The sequence below is a fragment of the Periplaneta americana genome, chromosome 16, assembly GCF_040183065.1.
Source record: "Periplaneta americana isolate PAMFEO1 chromosome 16, P.americana_PAMFEO1_priV1, whole genome shotgun sequence".
NCBI lineage: Eukaryota > Metazoa > Arthropoda > Insecta > Blattodea > Blattidae > Periplaneta > Periplaneta americana.
Window position 1 is genome coordinate 142,558,024 of NC_091132.1, and position 14,515 is coordinate 142,572,538.

General features: G+C 35.2%; 1 protein-coding gene across 5 annotated transcripts in view; it reads left to right on the forward strand.

Moving 5' to 3' along the window:
• Positions 1 to 14,515, forward strand: part of Tpst (tyrosylprotein sulfotransferase) — a 1,264,187-nt gene that overhangs the window by 1,233,165 nt on the left and 16,507 nt on the right. For all 5 annotated transcript variants that reach the window (XM_069813113.1, XM_069813114.1, XM_069813112.1 and 2 more), the window contains 3 exons: positions 3,657 to 3,787; positions 6,677 to 6,785; positions 10,756 to 10,950. In XM_069813113.1, the coding sequence (XP_069669214.1) occupies positions 3,657 to 3,787; positions 6,677 to 6,785; positions 10,756 to 10,950 (435 nt within the window). The remainder of the gene's footprint in view (positions 1 to 3,656; positions 3,788 to 6,676; positions 6,786 to 10,755; positions 10,951 to 14,515) is intronic.

Below are 14,515 nucleotides of genomic sequence, written 5' to 3' on the forward strand. Positions count from 1 at the left end.
CTTAATACGAGCATCTTAAGAGCTATTCCATATGAAATCGATCAGTAAAAAAACCTCGCATTTTTTATACTCTAATCTTTTCCCTACTTATACAAGGTGCTGAGGGGAGTGCATTTTCAAAAATATACTATCGAAAGTCAAACGGTTTTCGTATTATTGAGCGACAAATTTAGCGTATTTTATAAAAAACAAGCCTCTTTCAGCGCTCAGAACTCTGGAACCATTTACTGCAGAACATTGAACGAGAGCTTATTTTGAAGCTGACATTTGGTAGGTTATGTTAAGAAGTAATCCTTATTTTTATTGTACACAGAGAGACAGATAATCTGATTTTACTTGCTTTTAGGCTTTTTGGCCATTTGTTAAAGTGTAAAAAAATATTGAGAAAAAACCTTGCATTATTAAGAGGGATTCTGCATTGTTTGTTTAGTGGCACGGCAATAAGTTTCGAGGGTATTAAATAGATTATTTTCACACGCCTAGACTTGAACGGCGTAGTACCGCACGCACTGGTCGAGAGCTGAAGATAAGCGAGCGTTGGGCGTCATTTTACTCCTGTGTTTATGAAAACCTGTGATAAAGCTAGCACAGCCATGCGCTGCTAGACGACACCTCATGTTTATGTCTACTGGCCCTGCTTCCCTCGGCTATCTCCCACCTCACAGTCAGCTGGTTAGTTCACGCGCGTACTATTTATTTTCTTTATTTGATATTTTCAATACTTTCTTATCAACGTACCACCAGTCAAAAATATGTGTTTATTTGTACTTTCAATGCGGAATCTAACCATATATTTTAAAAATATTTTTTCGTGGCCAAAGGCGTCTTAATGAAGAAAAATCTAAATTTCTTCATTTCCAGAAAAAGTAAGAAAAACTGTTTACATGTCAATATAATCTTTAACTTCTCAGCATCAAAATAAACCATGATTTTGATCATTGGGTGAAAGGGTTTCGCAGCCACAACAGTTAAAGTTGCTAATTTTATGAAAATACGATCAATTTAAATATTATTAATTTAAACATTATTAAGTTCTGATGCCTCAAAGCATTATATCACAGTCGCCTACGGACAGAAAAAGTTTCATTGTATTTAAAAATTGCAAGGGGCAATTTTCTCTATATTTCGATCGATTTGAGATGGAATAGCCCTTAAGCAGGTTCTGCATTCCTCGCCATGTACTAGTCCGGAGCTGTGTCAAGCGCGGGCCTATTGTACCCTCTCACAAGGAGTCTAGACACTTCCTCTTACGGAACCGCAAGCAGGCATACGCTTAAAAGATCTTCTACATCACTGTTACACCCCTTTAAAGGCTAGAGATGCCTGCGCTTGACATGTCTGTACTAAACTATCGCGTCTGGTCGCGAGAAAACTGATTTCAAGCAACGTCTATATAACATATCAGGAGCGGTACATTATTTTCCATATTTTGGAATGATTTGGAAAATAATAGCGTTTATAGGACGCAGAATCGTAAACTTTGTCTTTAAAATCAATCTCCGCCAAAATTTCATGTTCAATAGGCGCCCTACCCCATTATCTCCTGACTTAGTTTCCTCATGATTGATGCCTTATTGGTATCACTTATGAGGTTCCAACCTGTCTTCGGACAGTTGACTAAACAACTCGTGAAATAAATTATTTATCCGTGGTTGTGCCATGCGATTTTTTAATAAAATTAATTTTTTATTAATTTTAACTTGGAAAATAAACGTTCTACAGATGTATTGGCCACAGACAATGTCATAAAAATTATGATAGCAATTTCCACATTAACTTACTTCAATCCATCCCCAACTATATATATATATATATATATATATATATGTATATATATATGTATATATATGTATATATATATATGTATATATATGTATATATATATATATACATAGACACACACACAGTGAAACCTCTCCTTACGGACACCTCCAAGATACACGACACTCCTCATATACGGACAGATTTTTTGTGTCCAAACTGAAATGATATAGAAATAATGATAAATTTAACTCTTGTTTTTCGGACACACTCAGACATGGACACGGACAGCTGTTTCAAAGTCCTAAAGCTTGCTTTACTTCCTGACTGCGGACATAACTTGGATTTCAAGATCTAATGTGTTACAAAAATGGCAAATTTAGTTTTGAGAACTGTACAGAAATTCCTTAACATGAAAGAAGACAATAAGGGTATCGTAGGCTACCACTAGCCCAGCCGGCAACCCCTTGTCAACTGGAAGTGGGTGGATAAACAAAATCATAAAATTTAAACTGTCTTATGGGCCCAAGGTTTCCGCGATCGTGAAATTGTATTCGACACATGATAGTGTTAGTAGGATTATTCTCTTCACTTCAATCAGTTGTCCTGTTTCGAGAGACATGGCACCTGAACATAAAGATGAAGTTGAAAACTGTCCGAAGATAGGTCTGAACCTCACAAGTGATACCAACAATACACCACTTATGAGGCAACTAGGCCAGGAGATAATCGGGTAGTGTGGTCAGTTCCTTTTCTCCTCCATTGCATACATCGCCGACTAGGTACATAATCAGACTTCACATGTATACAAACAATTGTTCTTCCTCTGACACATATCATCAAGTGAGATGTACTGCCTGATAATAGATGTACATATCAGCCAGAACCTCAATCAAAGGTTAGTTACCATGGAATAACGTCATTTAATGTATGCCTATTCGTGTGTCTGTGTTTGAAGTTTTATTATTACAGTATTTTGGCGCATGTACTCGGCATGCTTACTTCGCGCCGACATGATACAGATATCACAGCGGATTTCGTACAGTATTGTATAACAAAGCTTTATTAAAAACTTGTAGACCTACCAAAACTCTTAACCAATAAAGCTAATTAGAATCTGGACACAGATTTGAAAAGCTCGTGTTTACCTGTGTTTTTCACTCTCAATATGTTTAGATCCAGTTCTTGTACTTTGGACGTGGCAAGCAATTGAAGATGGGGAATGAGCAAAATCTGTTGCATTTTTCAATACTTTTATAACAGTGTTTAAAATATCCACTGTGGAATAAAGTAAATTAAGTAGAGTGTCTGTTATTTAAGCCTACTATTTAATATGTGTGTGTGTTTATGTTGTCTGTCTTTTACAGATAATGAGTTACTGACATTTAACAGTGTTGCTACGTCACATTTTGTGTCTACTGCAGGATCGTAGATTAACGTTATTGCGCATTAAAAATATGTAGGTGTCATTTGAAAATATTTTTATGCTCGACCATGCTTGTATGAAAATTATGAAACGAGCGCAAGCTCGTTTCATAAACATACTCGCGTCTTAATTATTACCATTATAGGCTCGTTGCATAATGTACTATTGTCACATTGTGTATACTGTACCTGAACTTTTTTTTCTAAAACACTGATACAATATAGTGCATATCCGCGCTTGCGGATGTAGATAGAGCGGAAGCGGCAGTGCCTAGTGCAGCTGCATACAAGCGAACATGGAAAGGTAAAATGTATGCACTGTATTATTTGACTCTTCCAACAACTTTTGTGTGTAAAATGTTATATCACCGTACCTGAAAGTCATAAGTGGGAGTAATATTCCACACTTGTTTTGCGTTATGTATAACTATGTTTTAACAATGTATATAATGTTAAAAATTGCATTCCAGAACTATGTGTTGGGTGAGGATAGAAAAGTGTACCCTTATGACAGATATATGCCGCTCATATTTATCGGTGGCGTGCCTCGATCGGGGACAACCCTAATGCGAGCCATGCTCGATGCACATCCTGAAGTCAGGTAAGTATTCTAGAATCTGATATTTTATGTTTAGTTTCGTTAGAGACTCGTGACACAAGAATTAATCTTCTTGATTAGACTCCCCTATTTAAAATACCAGATCGTTTGGCGTTGTTTATAATCCTTTATGTCTTACTGACATATGTTCGGTTTCTACGTAGGTTTTCAGTAATATTCATTTCACGAGATAAAGATAATGTAAGTTTTACCTTGGCAAAATCTAGTGTAGGCCTAGAGGCCTGCCCTCTCAGTTTGATCTACACTTTCTTTTATCATCACAGTTCTTTTTTTATGTGAAATGTACTGTATTTTCTTCGGGTAATGCATTTTACCGGTCCATTCCAAGTTTTGGAGGCATTTTCTCGACCCACTACCGGAAAATCTTATTCTGACTCATCCAGCACGTAACAAAAATAGATAAGAAAATAAATACATACTCGTATCTGGAAAGTAGAATTTTTAAATTTCTTTTAAACTATTATAGCGATGTAGTAAAGTACATAATATGATATATCCGTGCATGAATTCTGCATGTGATGAAGGACCGGTGGAACAGAGAAAAATTCTCTCTGTTACCAGGAATCGAACCCGGGTTTTCAGCTCTACATGCTGACGCTCTATCCACTAAGCCACACCGGATTCAAATTCTGATGCCAGATTGAATCCTCTTAGTTTTCCTTTAGTGGCCAAACTGTGTCACAGATACGTGACAGTGGCACAATGTCCATCACACTAATATGCAGAGGTGCACTCATAACGAGTGGCTAAGTGGCCAGGTTCCGACGGAATGAGGTTCTTTTGTTTCTAAGGTGGTGTAAGCGAAAAGGGCATGGGTGGGCGTTTCTCCCTTCCCTTTCAGTTCCCCTTTATAACCAGGGCTGGTATATACTGTAGTTCCGAAACTTCGGAAAGATCAAATTTAGATGAGCAGCTGAAAAACCCAAAACTTCTTCTCAATATACAGTCTGTAGTAAAATATTTATTCATTAGAAAAGTTGAATGCATATATTACATAATACATAGAACTGCGTAATATTATTTCACTCGTAAATGCCGAATTCAATGACTGATTATTCTGACTTTCTTACTGAACTAACTCACTGATTGATTGGACTGACCAAACTATTGGACAGAACTGACAGGCTGACTGACAAGACGAACTGTTTATATTGATTAGACTCACTGTTGAATTACTGAACTGAATCACTGACTAATTATATAGACTAATTTGACTGGGCTGACTGACTGATTTGATTCACTGAACTAAAAAAAGTCGATTGACTGGACTAACTCATTTGGTTGATTTGTTTCATTGGCCCAACTTATTGAAGTGACTGCATCGACTTGAGTGTACCGACTGCACTGAAAGGTTTGCCTTTGCTGCCGATTGAATTTACTGGATCAAATCGGATTTATTTGATTTTTTATTATCCTGAACGAATAGATTGTCTGGAGCGACTAGAGAGACTGAGTAGATAGGGTTCAGAGACTGATGGATTGATTTCATTAACTGATTTGATTGGCTTCAATGACTGACTGAATTGATTTCATTAACTGATTTGATTGGCTTCAATGACTGACTGAATTGATTTCATTAACTGATTTGATTGGCTTCAATGACTGACTGAATTGATTTCATTAACTGATTTGACTGGCTTCAATGATTGACTGAGTTGATTTCATTAACTGATTTGATTGGCTTCAATGACTGACTGAATTGATTTCATTAACTGATTTGATTGGCTTCAATGACTGACTGAATTGATTTCATTAACTGATTTGATTGGCTTCAATTACTAACTGGATTGATTTCATTAACTGATTTGATTGGCTTCAATGACTGACTGGATTGATTTCATTAACTGATTTCATTGGCTTCAATGACTAACTGGATTGATTTCATTAACTGATTTGATTGGCTTCAATGACTAACTGGATTGATTTCATTAACTGATTTGATTGGCTTCAATGACTAACTGGATTGATTTCATTAACTGATTTGATTGGCTTCAATGACTGACTGGATTGATTTCATTAACTGATTTGATTCGCTTCAATGACTGACTGGATTGATTTCATTAACTGATTTGATTGGCTTCAATGACTAACTGGATTGATTTCATTAACTGATTTGATTGGCTTCAATGACTGACTGAATTGATTTCATTAACTGAGTTGATTGGCTTCAATGACTAACTGGATTGATTTCATTAACTGATTTGATTGGCTTCAATGACTGACTGGATTGATTTCATTAACTGATTTGATTGGCTTCAATGACTGACTGGATTGATTTCATTAACTGATTTGATTGGCTTCAATGACTGACTGAATTGATTTCTTTAACTGATTTGATTGGCTTCAATGACTGACTGAATTGATTTCATTAACTGATTTGATTGGCTTCAATGACTGACTGAATTGATTTCATTAACTGATTTGATTGGCTTCAATGACTGACTGAATTGATTTCATTAACTGATTTGATTGGCTTCAATGACTAACTGAATTGATTTCATTAACTGATTTGATTGGCTTCAATGACTAACTGGATTGATTTCACTGACTGACTGGGTTGGCTTTAGTGACTGGATTGATTGGCTTCATTCAGTGACTTGTTTTACTTTACTGACTGATTGAATTGACTTCACTTACTGTATTGGCTGGACTCACTGATTGCACTAAGCGATTTGATTGACTTTCGTGATGATCCTATTGACTGACATAATCAAGAACTGGTTGGATAGATCGATCAATTGTGTATCTGATTGATTCATTCAAAATCTTACTCACTGACTGGCTGGCCGACATATTTATTTAATTATTTAATTGATTAATTGATGTTTTTCCTGTCTGTTCATTAATAATTTATAATTATTTTTTTTGCAGGTGCGGCCAGGAGACGAGAGTAATTCCACGAATTTTGCAGATGAGGTCCCATTGGCTCAAATCTCAAAAGGAGAGTGTTAGATTAGAAGAAGCAGGTTTATCAAAAGAGGTACCGGATTTTTAACAAAGTAACATCAAGTTACTAGATGTTATTGTCAGTTTGTTATGAAATATATCAGTACAGTGAATGGATTACTTTTAAGTATAGCTAAAAAGTAGTATTTACCTGTCCGCCATTTATGAATCTTCCTTTGTTTTTAATAATGCATTATCGCAGTATGATGTCTGTCTTGAGAAAGTCACAAGTGTACTGTTTTGAATCCTATGACATTTTCTTCATGGAGTAATTATACAATGTAGTAGTTTTCTTCAGTTTCTGTCCTGGGGCCTGTTTCTAAAAAATACTGGTTTAGTAGTTCACCAGTTACTAGTTACCAGAGTATATTTCACCAGCTCTAGTAGATTCTGTTTCTCAAACTATTTTACCAGTCTAGTAACTTGTGACAATTTTTCACTAGTCACATGATCTCTTTCACTAGTCAGCTGATTGAGTTCATTTGTTTATAGTCATTGGTAGGTATTGTTATTTGAGGTTAGAAGGCTAAGTTTTTTGTGTTTTGGTTTTGATTTCTCTTTTCGGTTAAAATTCCATCAATTGAAAGCAAATTAACTATACTCAATATGATTAATGAATCAAAGAATATACTATCCGGTGCTTTTTCAAGCACAATAAGAAAAAATTATAAAGTAAATGAATGGACAAAAAATGTTGTAATGTGTGAGGCTGTGGAACTGATACCTCAGAACAAAGATTATGCATACGTTAGGGACACTTACTGGCCCAACATTAAGATAGCAACTTTGATGAGTACCAATTCAAGTTCACAGTATCATCACATTCTAGTATATACAGTCACGAAGCTTGAGTTGTGAGGGTGCTAGGAACAATAGACTGAGCCGGTACTATTTCGCATTGTATGTAATGAGGCGATATTAGCGATCCTAGTGGTTAGCAACTATCTATGGATGCATATTTACTACCTATTGAGCTTCGTGACTGTATATACTAGACTGTGGTATCATAATATAAACATATTATGTAGTTAGTGGGTCTACTGCCGACATGAATGCCATTTATAACTTAATGAAAAATTCGCTAATTTTTTTTTTTTTTTTTTTTTTTCAGTTTTACATTTGATCTATTCATATATTAATGTCGTTTTATATTTAATTTGTAGGCTAAAGTTGACAATGCCAGAAGAACTGGCAATGGAGGAGGAAAGCCAGCAAAATTCACTGCAGTTGATGAATTGGTATTAGATTATTAGGAAAATATTCTACATGTGTTGCTGGTCTGGGAGAGAAAGACCTGATGGCATTGGAAAATAATCAACATCCCAATTTGTAGAGCAATTTGTATTTGAAGCTTTGCTGATAATCCATGACTTCTATTATATGTCTTGTTATGGCAGGTTCCACTATATTTAACAACTCTCCAAGCTTTTCAAAATTCAAATTATGGTTTATTTAACAATGCTCGCAACTGCAGAGATATCAGCATTGCCAGTGTGCCGGAATTTTGTCCTGCAGGAGTTCTTTTACATGCCAGTAAATCTACTGACATGAGCCTGTTGCATTTAAACACACTTAAATGCCATCGACCTAGCTCGGGATCAAACCCGCAACCTCGAGTATAGAAGGCCAGCGCTATACCAAGTACGCTACTGAGGCTGACTCCAAGCTTTTCACCACTTTACCTAAACTGTTCATTATATTTAAATAAATGCTCCCGTAAAGGAATAATAATTGTTCTTTCTCAATATAGTTTTAGCTCTTCTCACAACAACTTTATCACTTCAATCGGAATCACTAAACCACATGTATTAAAAAAATAAATACAAATTTTGTTTTGATTATCTGAGAAAGGTTGTCACTGGTAACTGATAATATAGAAATCACCAGTCTTTAGAGTCTTGTAGGAATATTCCTGTTGAATACTAGTATAATCAACTAGATTAGCATTTTGAGAAACAGAATCACTTATGAACTGGTGAAATCGACCAATATTACTAATCTGTGAACTGGTAACTACTACTTTACCCTTGTAGTTTCTAGAAACACAGACTTGTAAAATAAACTAATATTACTACTGTACAGACTAATATTACTAGTCCATGAGTTTTGAGAAACAGGCCCCTGGTGATAAGAGTGTTGATAAAATATGGAGAATCGATGGACTATTATTATTGAAAATGGGAAAACCCTAAGAAAACATTTCACAGTGTCATTGTACACCATAATTGTACTTGGACTCACTGATATTTGAATAATGTTTGACGTGAAAATATTACTATAAGTCTGTAACTTTCATTAGAAATGTTAAATTCTTCTTCTTTAAAGTTACGAGAATTTAAACTGAACATTTCTCTATTGCATCCTGATATGGGCAACATAAATGGTTAAGTGATAATGTGGTGGAAAATAAAGTTTTCTGTTGGCCTTGTTTGCTGCTATCAAAGAAAACAAAAATAAAAAGAAAAGAAAGAAAGGGGAATTTCAACATATAATATGGGTTGCTTCATCACACTGAAACAATCACTGAAACTCACGGCATAACAGCTTATTTGGTAAGCAAAATTATTATTTTTTCGTAATAATAATAATAATAATAATAATAATAATAATAATAATAATGTCAGTAATAATTAATATCATGAATAAATATTTCCTATCGGAAGCACTTAAACTAGTTGCATCTGGCCTCACCGAGGATTTCGATCACCAGCTGCTACTGCTTAAAAGCCATAAGTAAGTAAGTTGTCTGTGCTTATTGCTGTCAAAAAAAGAAAAGAAACAGTGTGTCTACTGAGCTTCAGCAGCGATCTGAAAAATATTTCCAGGGGAATTTCAACAAATACTTCTTCAGATCCGGGCGTAATATGCATTGCTTCATCACATTCAATCACTGAAACAAACTCTCAGCATAGCAACTTACTTGGTTAGTGACATTATTATTTTCATTAATAATAATAATAATAATAATAATAATAATAATAATAATAACAATTAATAATAATAATTGTTATTATTATTATTATTATTATTATTATTATCATTATATTGATAATTTAATAACAATAATAATTAATTTTATGAATAGCAGTAACAAATATTTTCTGTTGGAGGTACTTAAACTAGTTATATCAAACCTCATCGAGGATTTCAGTCACCAACTGCTACTGGCTTTAATCCTAGCACTTTTCAAACAAGAAAGAGTTTAAAATTGGTCTTTAGAGGCCCTGTTATCTAATAGCAAGAATGTTATTTCAGAGGTTCGTTGACAGTGATATATTTAACAAACTAATGTTCATTAGTCTGAAGAATAGAATTAAATTTATGACCGTTGAATTAAAAACTTTAAGATTCCATTTATTAATAGACAAACCAACACGTCTGCCAACGTATGCTACCAAAGATGTGGCATGGGAGTCTAAAAACTGAAAAATGAAGTGGAGTGACCATGTTTTCCGAATGGAAGGTAGACTTATCAAAATCGTGACATTAATCAGGTTTCCTGGTAGAAGGCAATGGGACGATTATCCAAGAGATTGATATAAATCATTAAGAAGGCTTTGCAGTAGATAATAGAAGATAATGTAGGAGAATGGTCAGCAATTGAGCTGGAATGTCTGTTTGTCCAAACATTGATTGTTCCAAAAGTAACTACGGTATTTAGAAATTGATAAAGCCAAAATATGCAGTTTTATATAGAATGACACAGAATATGCAACATGTACCAAACACGTAAAAACAGGTAACGTTAAATGTTAATATTTCAAAGTTAATACCAAATTTACAAAGATATATACATTCTAGACTGTACGTGGAAAGAAATAAGAGTACCAGTATGTAATTACATGAAACTCAGAACTCTATTATTGTGGTAGACATTGTTGGCCCATCACAGCAGAAGTGCCCAGTACTGATCTAACCCACCCATAATTCTATTCATTTTAGTTTTCTAAGCTTGAGCGTGTATGTCACGTGGATATAGATTCAGCATTTTTTTCTGTCAACAGGTATTAGATTCTGCCATTGCTGCATTCTGCTTGGAGGTGATTGCCAGGCATGGCGATCCGGCTCCTCGGCTGTGCAACAAGGACCCACTTACATTTAAATCCGCAGCTTATCTGTCCGAACTATTCCCACAAGCCAAATTCATCTTTATGTTGCGTGATGGACGTGCTACTGTGCATTCCATCATTTCCAGAAAGGTGAGAGCCACAAGTGTACACATACACACATGCACACATGCAAGGTGTGTCAGGTCAACGGTATCGAAATGGTAGAGGTAGGGTACTCTTGAGATAGGGTAGTTGGGTTGGCGATGTTTACTAAGACTCCAGAGATCTCGAAACTTGAAAAGAGAAGTATGTCTTTGTATGCCATGGTCAATTAGGACCCCAGCAGTCAATTTCTCTTTCGTATACACAGGACTTCATTTACTTTCCTTCAGGCACTGCTCCGGTCTTCTAAGGTATAGTAATATCAAAGTCTAGTATATACAGTCACGAAGTTCAATACGTAGGAAATATGCATCCATAAATAGTTGCTAACCACTAGGATCGCTACTATCGCCTCATCACAGATACTGTGAAATAGTACCGGCACAGTCTATTGTTTCTAGTACCCTCAACAACTCTCAAGCTTCGTGACTGTATATACTAGACTGTGGTAATATCCAGGGGCGAATGCTAGTCACGAAAGTTAGGCTTGCTCTTTTATTCATAGGGGAAGTTGGGAGGATATAATAATTCATAATTAATAAAAATAATCAGACCCACATAGCCTAAATAATTTATTTTATAATTATGAAATCATTATGAGTCATGGACCATATTCGCTTATCAGATGTATAAGTTCGATATAGTATAACAAACATGGCCAACAAAACAGTTTATTTAGTTTTTTCGACCCTGACAACCAATGTATATTGTTGTATTGAGCAGCACTGAACGAGCGTACATATTCTCTATAATGTCTGTCTTCTCTTGAATAGTCTTTCGGGAAAATGGATTTAATAATAAAGTTTCAATAAACACAATTCCGAACTCATTGCAATACTTCAAATTAATGTTTAAGAATTAATAATACATGCAGCAGTTAACACATGCATTCCGCTCATACAATTACATTGCATTTGCAAATCACGGCACATTCCCGCTGTCAATACTGCTCTGTGTAACGTTAAATAGTTGTTGGTGTAGGTCTCGGACCAGAGCTTCTAACAACACATAACAGAAGCATGTGCGCCTAGGATGGACTAAGGAGGAAGGTACTTGTGCGCGCATCATATTCTCACTGTTTCTACGTCTTTCCTGTAGCTTCAAGAAATGAGCAAGCGTTGCGATACTTGCGGTATGCAACCTACGGATGGTATTAGCCTATACAATGTTCCAAAAATCAAAATAAATTTTAATGTACGTAATCCCATTTTGAGAAATACACATTCTACGAAAATATTGGGCTTGCGCAGCAAGCATAGCATGTCCTGAGAAATCGCCCCTGGTAATATCTTGTGAATATTGACAGTAAATGCTCTAACTAGTCTTAACTATTACTACTGTTCTTAGAAACAACTACACGCTGTGTAATTTTTATATCATTAACCTGCATGCATACACTCATGCATGTACATGCGCATGCACGCACACACACACACACACACACACACACACACACACGCACACCTGAGAGAGTAATCCAAGAATTTATATCAGCTTGTTCCTCAGGTCATTTAGAGTGAGAATTGTTTACAAGAACATGGATCTGATTCTGAAGAGTTACTCAGTTATTTATCTTTTTAGAAGCACAGTGCTGTGAACTACACATTGTAACTTATTTGCTTCTAAGCAGTCTTACTAAATGTAGCTAAACCAGACAAATGTAAATTGAATGCAATGAACATGAAGTCACACACTGTTATTATGACTCAATGTGACATCACAACTGAGCGACTTCAGCACAATTTCTTTAAGGGGTTAGGTACACCTTACAGCAGTAAAGTTTTGGAAATATTCAACATTTTTTCTTGTCTACACTTGTGGAGTAACGGTCAGCGCGTCTGGCCGCGAAACCAGGTGGCCCGGGTTCGAATCCCGGTTGGGGCAAGTTACCTGGTTGAGGTTTTTTCCGGAGTTTTCCCTCAACCCAATACGAGCAAATTCTGGGTAACTTTCGGTGCTGGCCCCCGGACTCATTTCACTGGCATTATCACCTTCATTTCATTCAGACGCTAAATAACCTAGATGTTGATACAGCGTCGTAAAATAACCCAATTAAATAAAAAATAAAATTAAAAAAAAAACAGTTTTTCTTCCATTATTGTATCTTGTACAATAATGAAAATTGGTATATATAAAACACCTGCCCTTCTGCAATATGAAAAAAATATTTTTACGATTTAAAAAAATTATTTATATATTTTTTTTCAAAATTCAAAATGTTGGCAGTTCACTGTGTAGTGATGAAACGTTTCCCCCATAATTAAAAAACTTGTTACCTTTTTTATGTTCTCTCTCTTTTATTTTATTGCTGAAACTCATGTTTACAACTACATTCCTTAATAAATAATTTTTTTTTTCTGTAATAGAAAATACTGATATTTGACCATTTTATAAAATGTATTTATTTTTTATCAGACAATCTATCAAAGGTAGAAAAGTGATCTTGCATCATATTGTACATATGACATGCATAAATACACACAACAAATTTCATGACAGAATGTTGGATAGTTTTTGAGTTATGTGGGAAACGCATCATCACTGCACAGTGAACTGAATTTGGAAACAAAAATGTGAATAATTTTTTTAAATCGTAAAAATATTTTTTTTCATATAGGAGAAGACGTAATTATATACAATCAGTGTTGATAAGTCCAATTCATGGTAGGTCTTAAGGGATTGGGTACAGCTTACAGCAGTAAAATTTTGGAAATATTCAACATTTTTTTTTCCTCCAATACTGTATCTTGTACAATAATGAAATTTAGTATGTGCAAAACATTGCAACACACAAGAATTTCGTGAATCACCCTGTATATTATTAGGAATAGAAGTAAGTTTATCTATATCATTATCTATGAATTCGAGGCCTTAACGAGAGAGGGAGGGAAGGAGAGAGAGAGAGAAGAAGTATACTTCCTGAAAAACACTGACTGAACTTCTGAATAGAGAAAGAAATGAAGATAGTAGAACAGAAAACAGAACTAAATATTTTTTAATAGTAGACAAAATAATGGAATATAGAAACAGATGGAAACAGCTCATGTAAAAGACTACTAAAATATTGGCAGAAGCGAAATATATATGTTAAAGGTTTTTTTTATTATTATTAATTATTCCCACAGAATAATATCTGTAATATTGACAATTAATATTTGAGGAGAAAAATTCGCTCCGGTGCCGGGGATCGAACCCAGGTCTCTTGGTTCTACATACCAAGCGCTCTGACCATTGAGCTATGCCGAATTCAATCCACAGCACCGGACCGAACCTTCCTCCTTCAGTGTTTCCCTTTGTGGCCGGACCCCAAGTTAGCCATATACGTTGATGTTTTTTTGTGTTCAAGTCAACTGCCATTATACACGGGGCGCACTCAACTGAGTGACTGTTTGGCCGGGATTCCACAGTTAAGTGCACAGTAATCTGTACAGAAATATGCACTGCTAGCTATGAGAATATTAAAGGTTTTTTTTATTATTAATTACTTCCACAGAATAATATCTGTAATATTGACAATTAATATTTGAGGAGCTCAGTGGTCAGAGCACTTGGT